Source organism: Electrophorus electricus, chromosome 8, assembly GCF_013358815.1.
Source record: "Electrophorus electricus isolate fEleEle1 chromosome 8, fEleEle1.pri, whole genome shotgun sequence".
In the NCBI taxonomy this organism is placed as follows: domain Eukaryota; kingdom Metazoa; phylum Chordata; class Actinopteri; order Gymnotiformes; family Gymnotidae; genus Electrophorus; species Electrophorus electricus.
In genome coordinates, this window is record NC_049542.1 from 15,476,122 (window position 1) to 15,494,325 (window position 18,204).

At 39.0% G+C, this 18,204-nt stretch overlaps 3 protein-coding genes across 4 annotated transcripts; 1 reads left to right on the forward strand and 2 right to left on the reverse strand.

The window, feature by feature from the left end:
• Positions 1–243: 243 nt before the first annotated feature.
• Positions 244–2,601, reverse strand: mrm2 (mitochondrial rRNA methyltransferase 2). Of its 2 annotated transcripts, XM_027000513.2 has the most exons (3): positions 2,356–2,601; positions 1,999–2,261; positions 244–1,137 (listed from the first exon to the last, which is right to left on the reverse strand). In XM_027000513.2, the coding sequence occupies exons 2-3, from the start codon at positions 2,225–2,227 to the stop codon at positions 713–715; spliced, it is 654 nt and encodes a 217-aa protein (XP_026856314.1). In that variant the 5' UTR covers positions 2,228–2,261; positions 2,356–2,601; the 3' UTR covers positions 244–712. The 2 variants fall into 2 exon arrangements, with proteins under 2 accessions (XP_026856314.1, XP_026856237.1); XM_027000436.2 differs by having other exon boundaries at positions 1,999–2,601.
• A 57-nt stretch (positions 2,602–2,658) lies between these two features.
• nudt1 (nudix (nucleoside diphosphate linked moiety X)-type motif 1) lies at positions 2,659–4,618 on the forward strand. The gene is made up of 4 exons (XM_026998534.2): positions 2,659–2,903; positions 3,254–3,408; positions 3,712–3,857; positions 3,954–4,618. The coding sequence occupies exons 2-4, from the start codon at positions 3,257–3,259 to the stop codon at positions 4,124–4,126; spliced, it is 471 nt and encodes a 156-aa protein (XP_026854335.1). The 5' UTR covers positions 2,659–2,903; positions 3,254–3,256; the 3' UTR covers positions 4,127–4,618.
• Positions 4,619–4,921: 303 nt separating this feature from the next.
• Positions 4,922–16,569, reverse strand: snx8a (sorting nexin 8a). The gene is made up of 13 exons (XM_026998402.2): positions 16,424–16,569; positions 15,277–15,404; positions 14,937–15,066; positions 13,532–13,722; positions 11,576–11,696; positions 11,003–11,139; positions 9,473–9,553; positions 9,190–9,350; positions 8,169–8,298; positions 8,002–8,070; positions 7,629–7,772; positions 7,394–7,543; positions 4,922–6,481 (listed from the first exon to the last, which is right to left on the reverse strand). The coding sequence occupies exons 1-13, from the start codon at positions 16,443–16,445 to the stop codon at positions 6,389–6,391; spliced, it is 1,557 nt and encodes a 518-aa protein (XP_026854203.2). The 5' UTR covers positions 16,446–16,569; the 3' UTR covers positions 4,922–6,388.
• Between the last annotated feature and the right edge of the window lie 1,635 nt (positions 16,570–18,204).

An 18,204-nucleotide genomic window follows, 5' to 3' on the forward strand; every position in this document is an offset into this window, starting at 1 on the left:
ATGCCTGGGGAAAAAAGGAATTCTATGACAAAGGTATCCATAAGGAGACCTGAACAACAGGAATACATCCCTTTGTTGTTTTTATATAAGAAAATAAATAAACATATTTTAGCAAAGAAGAAAGGGCTATTTTAATTGTAAAAGCTTTGGCCTCTCTGGCCTGCAACTGAAATTAAGATACGACCTGCCTTATTAAAATCGGTTTCCCATTTTTATAATTGCACATTTATAATTACACAAATGTAAGGCTTCTCTGAAGCTTTTTATTGGGCTTTAAAACATTCTCATGCAATGAGGGTTTTGGTATTTCAAAGCATCTCCATTATCTGAAAAAGGGAAACTCTCAATACAAATACGAGCCTTTAAATCTTCTTATTCTAAGTGGTGAAAGTCATGAACTATGTTAAGTACAACATAAATAAACACATATAAACATTCTGAAAGAAACATAGAATACACAAGAAATATGAAAAGTCCTTGATACACATTTGAGTTTCCCAGACACATACTAAGCTTAAGCCTAGACTAAAAAGAATTTCCAGTGGTGATTCACTATTGACACTGCAGTTTTAAGTCCATTGGCATTGTATTCACCATTGGCACTGCAATGTCTTAAGTCACTTTTGGGACACCGGCCCGGTATTTTATCATTAATTCTTGAAAAATCATCTCAGTAAGCTCTTTATTTCTAAGTATATGATGATGAATGACACTACATCTTCCTGAACATCCTGGCCAGAAAATAAAGCTCGGCTGACTCTTTCCTACTGGCTTTGGGTTTCACAGTCCTCACGTCGCGAAAAGAGTGCGTGAGATGTTCCCGGAGCTTGTGCGTGGAAGCTCCATCCCAGTACTTACAGACGAGTGAGCCGCCAGGGCGGAGAAGCTTCTCTGCCAGCTCCAGCAGTGAAAAACACATGCTCACTAGCCTCTCATGGTCCAGCTCCCTAAAACCACTGGCATTGGGTGCCATGTCACTCAGGATGACATCAGCATGGGTTTGAGGGAGGAGTCTTTGCAGCACTGTATGCATGTTGGCATCTGTGATATCCTGATTGAACAGGAAGTGGGCACCTTCCAAAGGGGCAATGTGCAGAAGATCTATTCCAATTACACTTCCTCTGGGTAAATCTGGCCCTGCAACAACAAAACAGTGGAACAGTATCTTGTAAGTCACCATGGAGCAATGGCTGGGTGTGTATCGGAATACATCTATTCAAAAAACACTAAAGTATTCTCTGTCAGGTTTTTCAGATAAGGGTATTCTGAGTATAGAATATAATATATAGTTCCATTTATCTAAGCAGTACATTCCTGACATCTAAACTGTGAATACACTCTATTATACCAAAATAAACTCAAATTTGACCTATGTTGTAAAATAGGATTACTTTAGCCAGGGTAATCTCTTGAAAATGTATGATGTAATGAAGAAGTCTTCTGAGTTATAATTGTCTGTCTGGTAGTTGGCCTAGTGTTAAGACAGGGTTGCATTCGGTGTAACCAAGCCTCATTAAAATGTTACTTTGGTCATCATTGCTATTCAAATCAATAAATGGTTTATACTTTACTGCCTCCTGACATGATTTCTCATCATTTTTAACAGCAACAAATAATGTGATGAAGGAGAAAATATGTATATTCTGCACATGGCATTTATTTTTACAAAATGTAGGTTTGTATAGGCTGATGCAATTTTAGAGTAGGTGGGATTTACTCTTTACAAGCCACTGACGAGGATCAGTCTTGGTATACTTATGGATCTGTAAGGTTGGTGTGCTGTTACAGTGGTATTGAACATGCATGACGTTCAGTTCTTTCATCATCTCGTGTTCGAGAGTCGCATATGGGACACATGAGCTCTCTCCAGTCAATGTTTCAGAGAACTGGGGTACAGCAATAGCAACCCATCATTCTGTAGCTATCACTATTTGTAAGTGTTTTATTGCTAACACCTCCGGTGGTATTAATAGGTTTCGCTCCTATCAGGAAACTTACTTTCCCCTGTTGAATTGACTCTTTGTACCGCCACTTGGCTCCAAGCTCCAGGCGCAGCACCACAGTCTATGACGCTGAAGCCAGGTTTCAGAATACTGTACTTCTCATCCATTTCTATCAATTTGAAGGCACTCCTGCAGCGGTAATTTTGAGAATGAGCTGCTTTAACGAAAGGGTCGCTCATCTGTCGTACAAGCCACCGCTGGTCAGCGCTTTTCCTCCCCTTCATGTTTAGATGTACCTTTTTCAGTACTGTTGCTGAACTGTAAAAGAACGAATTTTGTAAATACAGACATTTCGACATGGTTCAGCTAGCTAGTTACAATAGTCGCAAAAAACGGAATGGTTGAAACGAACATGCAAAAGTTAAACGAGGGTGCGTGTGTAAAATGCCTCCGCAGTCCAAGGGACAGAAATGTATTGTTCAAGGACTATGTAAAGCCTTTTCCCTCTATGTTCCTGCTATGAAATATTAAGTAAAGATTTCCTCTTAGTGAATGTTATGAGTTTGATATTGATGTCCTGTTTGTTAATCACAGTATTCCTATAAAATTTCACTCTCAGTAGTTAACCGATTCAAAATTTTTCAGTCGAGATTATTTCACTGTAACGCCTCAGACTGCAAACATCCGGTAGGTGGGGTTTAGTCTTTTTCGTAGATAAGTAAGCAGAAAGTAGGATGTATCGATGCGTATGTGTGAGTTACGTGTCAATCACGCTGTTATAAAACTTTGCAGTGGGCGCAGACACTCCACGTGATCAACCTAGAACGCACGCGGGAATGGATCTGCAGCATTCATTATTTAGTAGCGTTCATTAATTCAAATATTTTTCTTTAACGTTTATCGTAACGGTTTTAATCCATCGTTTTATTCGTATTAGGAGTGTTCACAGTTCGTACACAAGTAAGTGAATATGATTACTGTTTTGGTAGGAATATTTGTTGCTGAAATTGCTATAACAACCAAGGTTAGTAGGCGCAGGTAGGAGAAATGGATAACTAGCTGGCTCTCGTGTCAGTCAGGAGAGCTACAATCACCGATAAGAACTGAATGTAGTGGAAAAGCGTAGCAGTAATCTTTGGACCAAAGCAACTGTTCACCATGCATTTATGTTACCAAAACTTGTTTTATGTGTGTTTGTGTGTGTTTGTTGTTGTTGTTGTTTGTTTGTCTGTTTGCGGGAGCAACGGTCCCAGTGGTTTACATTAATTTTGCTACACGAAGGCACATGAGCGTAACTGTGTCTGCCTTAGGAAATGTTTACAAGGAAGCTACTGACTCTGGTGCTGGTGGTGCAGCCTGGGCGAGTATTACTTGGTATGAAGAAGAGGGGTTTTGGAGCGGGCAAGTGGAACGGTTTCGGAGGAAAAGTTCAGTCAGGAGAAACCATAGAACAGGCTGCTAGGCGGTGAGTTAGGTCGTGAAGTGTCAATCACTTTCCCCGGTTTAAAGCTAGTTATTAAATCGCATTGATGATGAAACGTCCAGCGGTCTGTTTAGTCCAAATGTTTTAATAAATGTTGATTCAAATATAATCTTTTGGTACAAAAAATAAAATGCCTGTGTTGTTGGGGTAACAGACTTTGACTTGCATATTTAATTTATAACTTGTTGTCATTTGACCACTTACAATATACTCTTTAGCATTTTAAAATCCACAAGTGCCCTCCATTGTATTTTTTTTAAATCAAAGCATCATGTCATTCATCAGGGAACTGCTGGAGGAGAGTGGTCTGACTGTAGACACACTGCATAAGATTGGCAATATCACCTTTGAATTTGTTGGAGAGATGGAGCTAATGGATGTCCACATCTTTCGAGCTGACGCCTACACCGGCGAGCCCACAGAGTCTGAGGGTATCAAGAATGACACAGTAGTTTCCACCACATGCTGTATTGGTAGAATGGGGATAACCATCTTGACATGCTACTGATCCCCATTTTCTGTCACAGAAATGAGGCCTCGGTGGTTTGACGTTGACAAAATCCCCTTTGGAGAAATGTGGGCTGACGATGTCCTGTGGTTCCCCCTGATGCTGCAGAAGAGAAAGTTCTTGGGCTACTTCAAATTCCAGGGTCACAATGTGATAGTGGAACACAAACTGGATGAGGTGCAGGACCTTTGATTGGATTCTCACACCTTTGTGGTTACATCTCACAGTGATGGGCCTCAGTCGTGGTTGAGGAAGTGATTGCCCCAATTTGCATTGAGAATGTGCTCATACCAAACACACCACTAGTCCCTCTCTCTCACACATACACAGCAAAATACTATAATAATCATTGTTTATGCAGTTTGTACTTTCTTTAAATAATGAGTACGTTCTCTTATGATTGTGGTTTCTGAAGGAAAAAAACAGCCATTTAGATTAATATAGTCTGTATTAATTGTCTACTTAAGAAATAATTCTGTTTTGTAACATTCCTTTCTTAAGGTAATATGGTTATCATGTAATATTACAATAAGAAATACGGAAGTCATTCTTTACTGATTTTGTTTTGGTTTTTTTTATGTTTTGTGGACTATGGAATGTTCAAATTCATAGTTCTCTATGCTGTTTTTATTTCTAAGATAATGTCTCTAATGTCAGAAATCCCTATAAAATTCTTACACTATTTTTCAGATTCCAGTTACATTATTTTCAGATGCATGTATATTTTGACAATGCATTGTTAACTGGATTCCATTGAAAGAAATTTCTATTGTTGAAACCCCAAAATATGTGAAGTTTTTTTACATGTATAAAGCGAAATCTTCTAAAAATATTAGGAGACACAGTATCATATTGAGAGAGATAACTGTAAAAGTATGATCTAGTCTATAGGTACAGTGAAACGGTTAGAATTTTAGACTTGCTGCATCAAATCAAATTACTTTGCAAAATCCATCACATGCAAAACCTAGTCAGACTACTGGTACATTCTGGCATTATCTTGCTTTATTGTTCTTTAGCCAAAAAAATACATATAATGAAGGTGTACAAACAAAAGGGCAGCCACCTCATTGATGTGAGTACTTCTCAGGGATTCCCACACTATGCATTCAACAAGAAATTGAACTTCTGTAATTTGCTCATAACGCCACCAGAGGGCAAACTGGCACTGGAGAGCCATCAAGTGACAGAAAATATACCATGTAGTCTATTTTAAGAATTATTAAAAAAAAAAAAATTCCTGTAAAATAAAGAGCTATAAAGCAAATAGATACTGAATCCAGAATGATGAGTAATATGTTGTTAATGCTATTCAAAGGAAGAATCAAGACACTATTATAGGGCATAAGAGTGGCACAAATGGTCTGAGAAGAGTACACAGGCGATAAATCTTTTTTCTCCTGTTTTAATAAGCTATGTAGGCTCATGAACTACAATTTATTATAAACACATTTACAACATTTAATACTATTAATGATTTTAGTCTAGTTTTCCTTAATATTTCAACCTGAGATGTAATCAGTCCTAAGCAAAACTATTTAGACATGCCTTGGTGATTTAACAAAAGGTGAGAACAATTCTTTGGTTGTGCCAGTTCCTCTAAAAATGTTTATACTTTTGCTGTTGCTCACATTATTGTGCTTATTGGAGTAGGGGCCCATACCCCCGGTTTGGAGGTTGGCAGCTACAGATACTTCACAATTTGACACGTTAGAAGAATAAGTAACCAACATGTCTTGAATAAAACTAATTAGCATTATTTTAGCTGTTAAAAAAATCTCTTCTGGTCATAGACTAAATTAACAATAAACTGCAGCTCTGGTCTAACCAGTTATATAAAGTAAGATCTAAAGTAGTAATCTTGTCATCGTGTGCTATTTCTTACAAATCTCTTAGAATTATGGACTCCATATACTCCATATTCTGTGCAACACAGCCATCATGTGGCTGCAAGTATGAATATATATTTAATCAGAGTATTTCTCAGCAGTATTGCACCTATAACAATACAAATGTTACAAAAAATATTCAGGACAATGTTCTACAATACGAAATGTAATTCCTATTACATGTGTGCTCAGCATTCTTGGCTTTGCAGCAACATATTTAGTATGCAGGGCTCAATGCAGTGGCCAAAGCCAAAATGTTATTTAATCTAATCTGCATTAGAGTGAATACAGTTCTCCCCAGAATTATGCTGATGTCTGTCTGCCATCAAGCACAGCATAAAGTACTGATAGCACAGAACTGAAAGCCCTCTTCATACATGCACCATGCCTTATGCATACAAACACACAACAAGCGACAGAGAAGCCTTAGGTTCCCATTGATCTATATGAAATGCATAGTAGTGTTTTTTGTAGGGTACAGGAAAAGAAAGGAAGTTGTTCATCGAGGTTCAGGAAGTGGGAGAATGGCTCAATTCACCACTTCACCCACCTCTAGGCAAGATGCCTATTTTGGACTGAGGGGAGGAGACTGGAGGCCATTACTGCTGGGGAAGAGGCCACTCATCTTAGAATGAAGGCTGGCCCACACCTGGCCCATCTACAAGGAGGAGAAAGATAGGGTCCAACAATCCAGTGATGATTGCATGCTGTTTGCAATGGTTCACAAATTTTGATTATTTTAAATTTGTAAAGCTAGAAATAAAGGACCACAAAATTTTCCTTGGGCAAATTTATAGCCTTTAGGAAAACATTCATTATGAATTACTATGACATTTTAAGATCTAATTTAATGATCTTTTAAAGAGGGGCAAGACTTACTCCAGGAAAATATTTTACTGGCTAAATGCTTATGTTTGAAAAATCATCATTATACCTTAAAATTGTCACTGATGATAAGAACTGGTGTCTTAAAATACAATGAAATAGCAAAAAAACACAGAAACAAATCACCCTAGCAATTTACTCCATGTAAATGAGTCATGGTATGTCTCTGGTGCTAGATAGACAATATCTGGGCATGTTAGACAGATACCTTCTTCACTAAGGTGACATTTGTGTACTTACAGTGACAAATGAAATGCAATTTATACAATTTAATGTCAAGTGTGAAAACAAACAGTTTATGCATTACACCCAGAAGTGTCAGAGAGAAGGTGAATCAACATCTGCATTTAGCAACTAAAACTTACCCTGCAACTCTAGGGCTGGAATTACTAGTCATGTGAATTTTGGACAAGGAAGTGAGTACCTTTCTTAGTGGAAACAGATGAGAACTGCTGCAAAAGAATCTTCCAAATACTCAAAATGAGATGAATCTTAATGAAACATTACTATGGTTACTGTGGAGTTTTTTGCCACAACTATCCCTCTCCACTCTCTGCCCTCTCTAAACCTTTAATAGTTGGCTTTTACCTCCTTATTCCAAAGTAACTATCATTTGAACACCAAGTCACTGCTAGCTCGCCTTGTCCCTTTGAACCAGTGCAAAAAGTGGCACATGCATTCTCACCTCTCGGTGGCCCTGCACGTGGGAGCTAATGAAGGCCCCCAGGATGTGGGAGGTGATGGGCAGGTAGGTGAACACCAGCTGGCTCTCCTGGTGTGCGCAAAACAGGGAGAAGTAGTTGCGCAACTCCATCGTCTGGATGGCATTCTCCTGCTGCAAAGAGCAAGGGAGCACAGTGAGCACAGTAAGCTGTGCATACATGTCCATGCAAGTGTTTGCATGCATGTGAGAGGTTGACCTGGACGATGCGGGACTCCAGCTGCTCCACCTGTTCTTTAGGCTGCACGGCGGCACTCATCATCTGCCTCTTCATCACGGTGTACTTCTGCAGAGCCCTCTGGTGTTCATGCAGGACACCCTTCTCGTGCCGTTCACACAGGTCCTGCCGGGCCAAAGCGTACTTGTAATCATCCTCGGACACACAGATCTTGCCATTTCAAGTTCATCAGTCCTCCCAGGCCTCTCCCAGAACACATGCAGATTTGCAATCCACACACAGTGCCATTTCCAGTGTCCTACCCCCTCATTCCATTCATACTTGCTCTTCCCCTTGTAAATGAAGTCTACAGACACAGCAGCTCTGGCCGCACTCCCATCTCAAACCCACTCACCTTGTACGATTGCAGCAAGTCCAGGAAGAGATTCAGTTGCTCCACCACATCATCCTCTTCTCTTCTCCCCTGTAGGACAGAAAAGGCCAAATGTAAGAGTGAACTTAGAGTGGCTCCTCTGTGCGTGTGAATGTGGTGGGAGATGTTGTGTGGGAATGAACCTGCACCTTTCGGGCAGCTTTGTCAGCCAGCAGGGAGAACTCAGAGGATAGGCTATGGAGCGAGTGCCTCAGGTCTCCCCACATGTTACTGGAGCAATCCAAAGACGGTACAGGTAAGGGGTCGGAACCTAGGGCACTTGAGAAGAGAAAATGTTGAATGGCAGAGGTGCCAGATGAGCTAATCCAGATAACAATGAAACCACATTCTATCCTTTCTGACACAGCTGTATAATGTGTATTAGTCATTAATTTAACTTGATTTCGGAGATATGCTGAGGTAATCTACCGTTTGTTTCTTAAAAGAAATATAAAATTAAAGCTGTAAAAGGAAATGTGTACTCATTTGTTTGCACTGTATTTTGTAGGATATAGTCAGGACATAGTCAGATTACTTTTAAAGTGTAGTTAAAGCTGCAATTTTTCCTGGATATTTAAAAAAACGAAGTGAAAACTTTAAAGAAGAAGCTCAAAAATATGGTCTCCTTTTGCAGAAAAGTAGCACTTCCTTAATATCAGTGTCCCTTACTTCTGAACATATTCAGTTGCATTTGCAATATTAAAAATATTACCACAGGAATGGGAATAAGATCTATGTCTATTAACACTACAGTAACAGTGTGAGTACCTACTTCCACATACTTCAACCAAAAATATTCTCTTCTTGGGATTTTTCCTTTGCATTTCAGAGAAAATTGTGTGTAACAGCTATTGTGATTGGCTGAAAAGCATGTCGATCATTTTAGCAAATCTTACATCATCAGTTACTAGACAGAAAGCCAACTCTAAGGCACTCTGTCACTTATTCATCAGTAAAATGACCGATTACATTTGGAAAAGAATAACGTCAAAACAGCAATGCCTGGAAACAATTTGCTATGATGAAACTGGACAGACATTTGGCATGTCTAGAGCAAGGGAGTCTCTACAATGGGGGAGTCTCTACAGTGGGGTATTGTTTACAGTGGAGGAGTTTCTACAGTAGGGGGAGTCTCTACAGCAGGGGAGTCTCTACAGCGGGGGGGAATACCCAAGCTCCTTCCCCAACATCAGCAGATCTGTGGCATTCTCCTTGGAGCGCTCAGCCATTCTCTCCGCCCGGTCGCGAAACTTCTGGAAGCTCGTGTGGATATTTCTGATCAGCTCTCTGCTTGCAGAAAACAGAGACTGAATGTCCACAGGGAGGTAGTCCTAGAGGACAGAACAGACACATGTGGTTAAAGTGACCGTCAGGTGCAGTGATGTTCAGCATGGTATTGCTTGCTCCCAGTACCATGGAGGTCTGAGGCACTCAAGGAGAAGCGGATTCAAACCTTGGCTTGGGTTGCGTGTCTGCATGTCATAAACTCATCTCCCATTTTCCTGAAAGCATCACGCAGCTTTGTTTGGACGTCCTAGAACATTACAAAAAACATCATATAAAGGTCATCTGGATTATGTGCAGAATTAAGTCTTTGAAATGACCATTTTTTCATCATTGCTGATGTATCAAATCCTCGTTCTTCTCATATTTTGCAAATGATGCCAAAGGAAGCAGATTTTCTATTCTAATAGGGCTTTTAATGAAACATAGCTAATTCAAATGATGAACAAAAAGTTAACAAATCATAACAGGCCTCACAGACTGTGCAGTGCAATACATAAGAAATGCTGAACAAGTTCCTGAAATGGACCTGAAATTAAACAATGACTATGAAGTTAAAATGCAGACTGTAATCTTTAATACAGTGGTATGCACATCCATGCTGCTTAAACTGGATGTGCTTACAGTAGGGTTATTTTGTGCATTGTCCTCCCATTTTAGATTAAAATTCATTGGATAACAAACTGCTTAGTTGTTTCATTGGTTGGCTGTGTACCAATGCAGTTTTACATTTATACCATTTAGCAGACACATTTATCCAAAGCAACTTACAATTATATCTGAATACAATTTGAGTAATTGAGGTTTAAGGATCTTTGCTTTGGTACCCAACAGTGGCAACTTGGCAGTGGTGGGACTTGAACTGGCAACCTTCTGATTACTAGTCAAGTGTCTTAACCGCTGAGCCATAAGTTTTTCTGTTTGTTTGTTTTTTTTAGTTTTCTGAAAACAAGGACCAAAAATGTATTAATGTAAGCCATCATTGCCAAATCAGACTTTTTAGGTGAATTTTAGGTATGTCAAATCAACCATTTTGTAGATTGTGAAGAAGCAAAAAGCATATTGCTGAACAAAGTAAGTGTCCATCAGGCAATGGATCACTCCAGTGGATTACTGAAGAATTCTATCACGTAATAATTTTTTTTTTTTTAACAAATCAAGATGACCCTCCAGGATATAGGCACAGATGTAACAAAGACTACTGCAGAAAAGAAATACAACACCCTAACTCAGGTTAACCCTAAGATAAGACCAATGGTCATCTTAAAGAGTAGAAAGGTCAGGTTAGAGTTTGCCAACACCTTATGTGCAGATGAAACTTAAACTAACATTTACCAGAGTGAAGAAAGGTTTGGAGGAAAAACACATAGCTACTGGTCATAATGCTGGTAAAGTGGTTACATGGGCCTGTAAGGCTGTCAGTGGATCTGCCTTGCTTAGCTTTTCACTTTACTTGTCTTTAGTGAAGATAATATTAATAAAACAAACAGGAAAATTACGAAAACTGTCAAAGGAAAAATACCCAGCATGTTTTTGTGGGACACAGACAGAAACTGTTCCTCTACCCAATTACTGACTGAACTGTAGTGCATGTACAGTACCATGGATAATTCTTAATAGGAAAAACAGCCTGGGTTGGGGAACTGTGAGTACTCTGTACCCAGTGTCAGTAGATGCAACAGTGGGAACAGAATCGTACCGAGCCATTGAAAGTGAGGAACGTCTTCACAAGCTCATCCTCAGAGAAGAATGGATGCCTTGCCACGAGGTTCAGGAACCTGCCCAAACCACGCCGGCGTCCCTCGATGAACTCTCGCTCTGACACAGAAGTCAGGACTGCAGAGAGCAAAGCAAAGAAATGAAACTTCTCCAAACGAAACCCACAAAGCAAAATCCCCCATACTGAATTAACGCCTTTGCGGTTAAAAAAACTCCAGCAGGACACAAAGGGATGTTGTAAAAGAGTTAATTCAACACTGGGGATTTTGTCGTGGGAGAACAATAATAATGAAAAAAAAAAACTAAACCTGGCCAAAGACTAAGATACAAAGTTCAGGAATACTATTTGCTGCTACTATTTATGCAGTGCATGACAAAAGCACTGGCAGAACTCTGGGTGTTTGTCTCTGAGCTGTCCAAAAAGCTGTCCTGAGTTCTAAAAAGTGCTGACTGTCAAAACACAGACAATGTAAGGGACTGGAAAACATTATAATCTGTAGGTTTAATTGCATGACACTAACGTCATCATACACCACAGGCAATAAAAGCATACCTCCTTTGAGAACCCTTTTGGGTGGTAAGGCAGGAACCATTCTGTAGGCATATCTCTGTAGCAGCAGTTCATGGAAGACATCAAAGTCACTGTAACGCCGGTACACGGAAATTTTGAAGCGCTGAAAGTGAACACAATGAAATGCACAATAAATTCTAATTTAGTTTCCAGAAAAACAGAATGTTTCACACAGAGGTCCTTCCTCTGTGTACTTTTACAATTCTGAATATCGCTACATCTCTTACTACAGTACACTGCTGTTATTTGCCTCGCCAAGAATTTGGATCTCTCTCTCAAATATGTATATATGTGTGTGTATATATATATATATATATATATATATATATATATATATATATAAGTTTACAGAAAATTACAAATCCATCAGAATTATTTTGTATATAGTTATACTGTATACTTTATAACTTTGCAGGAGTGGACATAGTACACAAATTCCATACTCATGTGAAAGTAGAGATGCCTCTGGTAAAACATTACTTAAAGGCACTTACTTTTAAATATATTTAAGTATCAAGAGTAAAAGAATAGTATGGTCATGGCTACTAGGTTATTAATTTCTTCATGGTTATATGTTTATGGTAATTATGTTATCAGTTTATTTTCAGGAGACTTGTGTAGCCTCTGCTCCAGTATCTCTGAGATAAGTGCTAGGAGAGACTGCAATGCCAGACCTCCACAGTCAACCCAACTTTACCTCTGTCTGACATTTTTCTTAAAGCTACAGCTGTATATCTGTTGCTATCTTCCTGGCTTCTATGTTGATGTAACAGTTCAAATAATCTAGCCAATCAAAAGGTGTGCTGTGCTGGATTGCTTCATTTGCATTATATTCTTTCACATATTTACACAAAGTATCATCAACAAATGCTGCAAAAGGCAATAGAATGAAATCTGATATTTTACATTAAAATGTAATACAGTCAAAGCAAAGCATCTTTCAAAATGGAAATACAGATACAGAATACAGATACTTGAAGAGTGCTTAAGTGCAGTAGTGAATTAGCATACAAATACAGAGTGTCTGTCCACCACTGTTATTTCATAATATTTTGAAAGCTCAGATTTTTGATGAGATCCAAAATATTTAACCAAAAATTCTGTGGTGATGATATTCAGAAAACAACAGTTTTTCGAAGGTGACATTACAAGTTTGTGCATAAAAAGTCCACATAGCCTCAGGGACATTATCTTCCATTTTGTATGGAGTGTGTAGAAAATTATATGGCCGAGTGATTATGAAACAGCAGGTATGACTTTGGAGGTGTCTGCCAAGAGAGAAGCTTTTGTCAAGCAAAACAATAGCTTTTAGTACCCATGCTAAAAGCCTGCTGTACATTTTAGTATTTGTTCTTCAAAATCTGTGTCTTACTCTTTAGATTCTCTAATTTCATTACCCGAAATGCTACTGGATGCTAACCAGGTTTGAGTTAATGTGCAGCCAAAACATCCCATGATGGCTCTGTCATGACCATTACAGCTTAGTTGTTCATTAGCCTATTGAAAAACAAGGATGTTCCAGAAAAAAATATAGTTTAAAGTGACTTGCAACCAAAAAGACAATTTGCAGCAATTATCCCACCTTCCCAAAACGTTGCAGGTGGAAGAAATTCTGTTAACACTATGTTATTAGTCACACTCTTCACTGTGATTCAGCTATATTGGACAGTACCCGTGTCTTGCAATTTAAATGTGCTTCATGCCACCTTTCTATTTGTAGATAAACCAGCAACAACTTGGCCATCCTTCTGCATTTCTGTGTTCTAATTGAAAAAAACACAATGATTACCTTGCCTAAACTGGCACTCAATTATTATCAAATATTTCTCACACATTCTTCGCCAATCATTTTAATAAGAGATCACGCTGAAAGTGACTTGATACATATGCAGCCTTGTGCCACATGCATGCCTTTCAGTCTGGTTTAGCAACTCTCACCTCGCTGGTGACCTGATACTCCACATGTTTGAGAAACAGGCCTTTCTTCTCAGGGATGAGCTCCACCTCTATAGAGTCCTTGCCCAGCAGGTTAGGCAAAGTCAAAGAGATGAGAAGAGGGTTCTCCTGAGCCACCTGTAGCTTCAGGCTCTGCAGTTCTTTTGGCTCTCCCAGATGGGGCTTAGGGAACTCTGTAAAATAAACACACACACACACACACACACACACACACACACACACACACACATATACACATACTTCATATAACCAACTAAGTGGTCCTGACAGCGCTTTTCACTCAAGCGTGAGGGACAGAGGTACAAAAATAACCATCCAGCACAGCACAAAGTCACAAAGTCACATTTGAGTAGAGTGGACCATCAGAAACCATCCTACACACTGCTAAATCTTTTTTTTTTTTTTTTTTGGTGGGGGGGGGGGGGGGGGGGGTGAATCTAATATCCATGCCACTCACGTAACAGCATTTGCATTACACAGTAGTTCTAAGGACAGTGGAAAAAATATGGGTGGTCATCTTTAAAAGATCCCAGAGTAAGCAGACAAGATAAACACAATTTCTTCCTGTACATGCACCTGGTTTAACTTGATTTTCCTAAACCTCCTTATACAACAGAGTGCAATATAACACATTTAAGAAACAAGGGTGCTTCTTAAACAGTGCGGGATGCAAAGTCCAACATTCCCAGCCCAGTTCCAACCAATCAGCAGTGGGAGTAAAATGGCCTGTGACAGATGGGAAATTTCCCCATTCAGGAGAAGGTAACATGACACATGGGCTTCGCTTTGTGCAGCAAAGCGTCTGCAAGGCCAGCACCAGAAATAACACAAGGGGCCCTAAATCATCCATGTTAAAAAGAGAACTTTCACTTGAGGTCACAGAAATTGGAAAAAAAAAAAGCCACACCTCATTTATAATAATGCCTGAGTTTTTAAAAGGGTGGTGTCTCTTTACTGACCACAATCACTCAAATCAGTGGAAGGAATATAAATGTTAGACAGCATGAAATGTCAAATATTCACCAAATCCAAAACATCCTGTGCTAATATATATTCACTGAGACTGAGAATTCCAGAGTGGGGGCACAGAAAATGCTGAAATCACTGACCTAGTGGACTCAGGCCCCCAACTCCCAAGAATGCTGCATATAATATACAAGAAAGAAGAAAAAGATTCTTTTATGAAGCGCATTCTGGACACGTGGTAGGCACAGTGAAAACCATGCTACGTGATGACCAGAGTGCAGAACCTGAAGCTAAACAATAACCAGCAAACAGTGAGAGTACCACATGACACATCATATGGAGTAATTATTTTATGACCAGTGACTGAGACTATTGTTCTTAGGATGATTGCTACATTTCCATTAGTTGTGCTGTTGCTTACCTTGTATGCAGTTTTCCAAGAGTTTGGGACTCGGTTGCTTCCCTTGTTGAGCAAGAGCAATTAGAGCCAAGGCTTTATAGAGGGACACCTTACTTAGGAAACCATTACCATCATCTACATGCTCCGTTATCTGGAAGAATAAACGATAACTGTAAACTCTTTGTATTAGACATTAAGCTTCATAAACATAGCCCACAATATGATACCCAACATGTTGGATGAATTAAGCTGAACTTTTATCATGTTTCCTATAAAACTGCTCATTTACACTCTGGAAAAAAAATAACAGAAAATGGTCAGCACTGAGCAGCCAACAGTATCACCATATCACATAACCAACCTGGTTCTGCAAATCTAGGGAGAGCTGAGTCCTGCTGAGGAGTCTGTGGAACACATCTGTCTGCACTCGTTCATCTGCCCTGCTGCAGAGGGCTTGATGCACTTCCCGGTAATATGAAGGCACTGATCCTGATGTTGGGAGATGGGAAGTTTATAAATACAGTTGCCTGTTGCAAATATATTGGATGCACAGTTATTGAACATGCCCCACTTCTGCACATCCAATAATTTGTAAATGTAATTTGAAAATGGATCAGATATACTTCCAATAAAATAATGTATAGGATGTATTAGGCATCTGTAAGTGTAAGTTATAAGTATGTCAGCCTATGTTTACATTTATGAATATTGCCCAAAAGATTTAAAGTCTGTACTTAACTATCTCTTACAAGCGTGTCATTTTTGCTGTAAGGTAACAACAAGCCTGAAAGTCTGTTTTCAAAGTACAAAAGCTCTGCCTTCACGTGTGTTGGATCTGAATGTCCAGTGTAATGCTTGGTTACGCAATAGGTCCGTTTCATAGCGCTCCTGTTTTCTTCATGGTCGCACATGAGGACAAAATCATGTGGGTCTCCTCACGTTTAAAAATGCACCCTTTTGTCTGCACAAATCATCACTATGGAAACCTTGGCAACACTTATAGACAAATCGGATCCTTACAGAATGATAACTAGTGGGTCACTGGTAAACATAGCCGGGTCAGCCAGCGTATTCTTGTTTGTAAATAAAGGCCTATTTTATCAAACTTCGGTTAATCTTCGATATCTACACTCTGGGTTGATTTTATCTTAGCATCGACAATTTAAATACCAGTCTAGACAGTGCTATCGTTCCATAATTACAGCTAATAACCAACAGGTAAAACCTGTGCCAAGACAAAATGACCGCGCTGTTTCACATCAGATTCCCCAAACTGTAATACTGCAGAATCTGTATTATGGTGACAATATTTATTTATTTATTTACGCAGCAAAATGACTCATATTCCCATCTGAAAAGGCATAATGTGATCATGTTGAATACGTTGAAAATAACATACCACAGAATGCACAACGATTTTTGCTACCGACCTAAATAAATCCAAAACCCAACTACAGTTTCTCACAGAAAAATAATTCGATTAAACAGATTTAGCTTGGACGATTTACCTTCATTTATCCCCCCTTCCATAGTTCAGGTTGTCATGTGAGTACATCGGCACCTCCATGTGATTTCCTGGGGAATTTTTTTTAAGTAGTTTCCTACGCCTTGGAGTCCTCGAGAACTGGGATCGTCGGACTGTGCGCGTGTGACTGTGGAGGCGGAGTCCTGCATCGTCTACGCAGCGCAGAAATGAACCGTCGAAAAAAGAAAAAGAAACTAGAACTTATGTTACAACAAACAAGCAAGCAAAAACACAATATTTAATGAGTAATTAGTAATCGTCTCTTGCTATTGCTTGTAAAGTTTCACATATGTTTTAGAAGTAGTCTTGAGGTAGTGACTGTATAATGTGGATTTGAAAGCTAAAGATAAAGATGGGGTTAGTGATGCACACACACACACACACACACACACACACGATTCTAGGTGAGTAACTGCAGACTGCAGTGTATTGTAGTAAGAAATGTAGAGATAAAGTACACAGAGTCTCCAGAGAAACAGACCGTTCCAGACAGCTGCTGACCTAAGACTGAAAATCACGCCTCATCTGGTCAGACTACCAAGACCAAGTGAAGTAGCTGGAAAGGCTGCTGGAAGACGTGAATGCATCCATAAAGACAATCCCAATCCCTTCTATGACTATCCAAGTTGTTGTTCTACATAGGCCTGAACCCCCTCAGTAAGATCACCACTAAGAGTGGCTACAGATAAGGATAACTCATTAAATAGTCCCAAAGACTCATGTGAAATTTCACAAGGTGAAATATTCATAAGATTCTATCAGAGATATTTTATGAGAATGTAGGGATTTTATTGCTTTTTCTTTTTAAGACAAAACCTATTTATATCCTTAAATTTAAAAATAATAAAAATATTGAACATATGAGACCTAAACAATGTTGTTGTGTGTGTTTCATATAGCAGTGTCTGAATGCTACCTTAGATAGCAATGTCTCTGAATAGGAAATAGTTTGTGATGAGTTTACCCTGATATGAGGACAATGGGATTGTTTCCACAGGAATGAATACAGGGTCTCAAAGAGGCACATATTGGGGTGCCAATGGAGATACATCTTGGGGTGCCAATGGAGACCTTTAATTAGTCACAAACCACAAACTATAACAGTCTCTTGGTCTCATAACTACCTCCTGTCTACCTGAACATGGTTCCTTAATTTAAAACATGTGTGTTTGACTGTTTTTGTTGTTTTGTTTGTCAGTTCGCTAGGAAAAAAAACATTCCTCATTATTGCACCAGCATACTTCTATGTATTCTAATGATTTATTGTATTTAAATAATGGTAAATTTTCAAACTTTTGAGTCCCTTGGAATGTGAATATTCAAGTATCTTAAATCACTACCACGGATATTCAGTCTTTCCACACCAGTTTCCTGGCAACTCACAGCAGATGTATAACCTGCAGATGAAGGATGTGGTCATGGTGATAAATGCTTGACCTGTAGATGAAAGACCTGGTAGTGTTGGTAAATTCTCCACTACAAATATGTACTTGTTTACTTGCTTGCTTTCAACCTGATTTTGAATATCTCTTTTTAAAAGTCATTAATCTTACAGTGGGACCTTGCAGAGAAAATGTGTCTTTTTAAATGAATTCAAAGCAGATGAGCCACTATTTTTCCAATAAACCACAAATCTTCACACAAGATGATTCCAACAGAAACTTGCCTGATGTGTTGAGATTATGTACATCAACTAAGTGAATGCATGTTATACTAAAAATATTAATACTTTTGATTTCTATTTTTCATTTCTATAGATTTTTT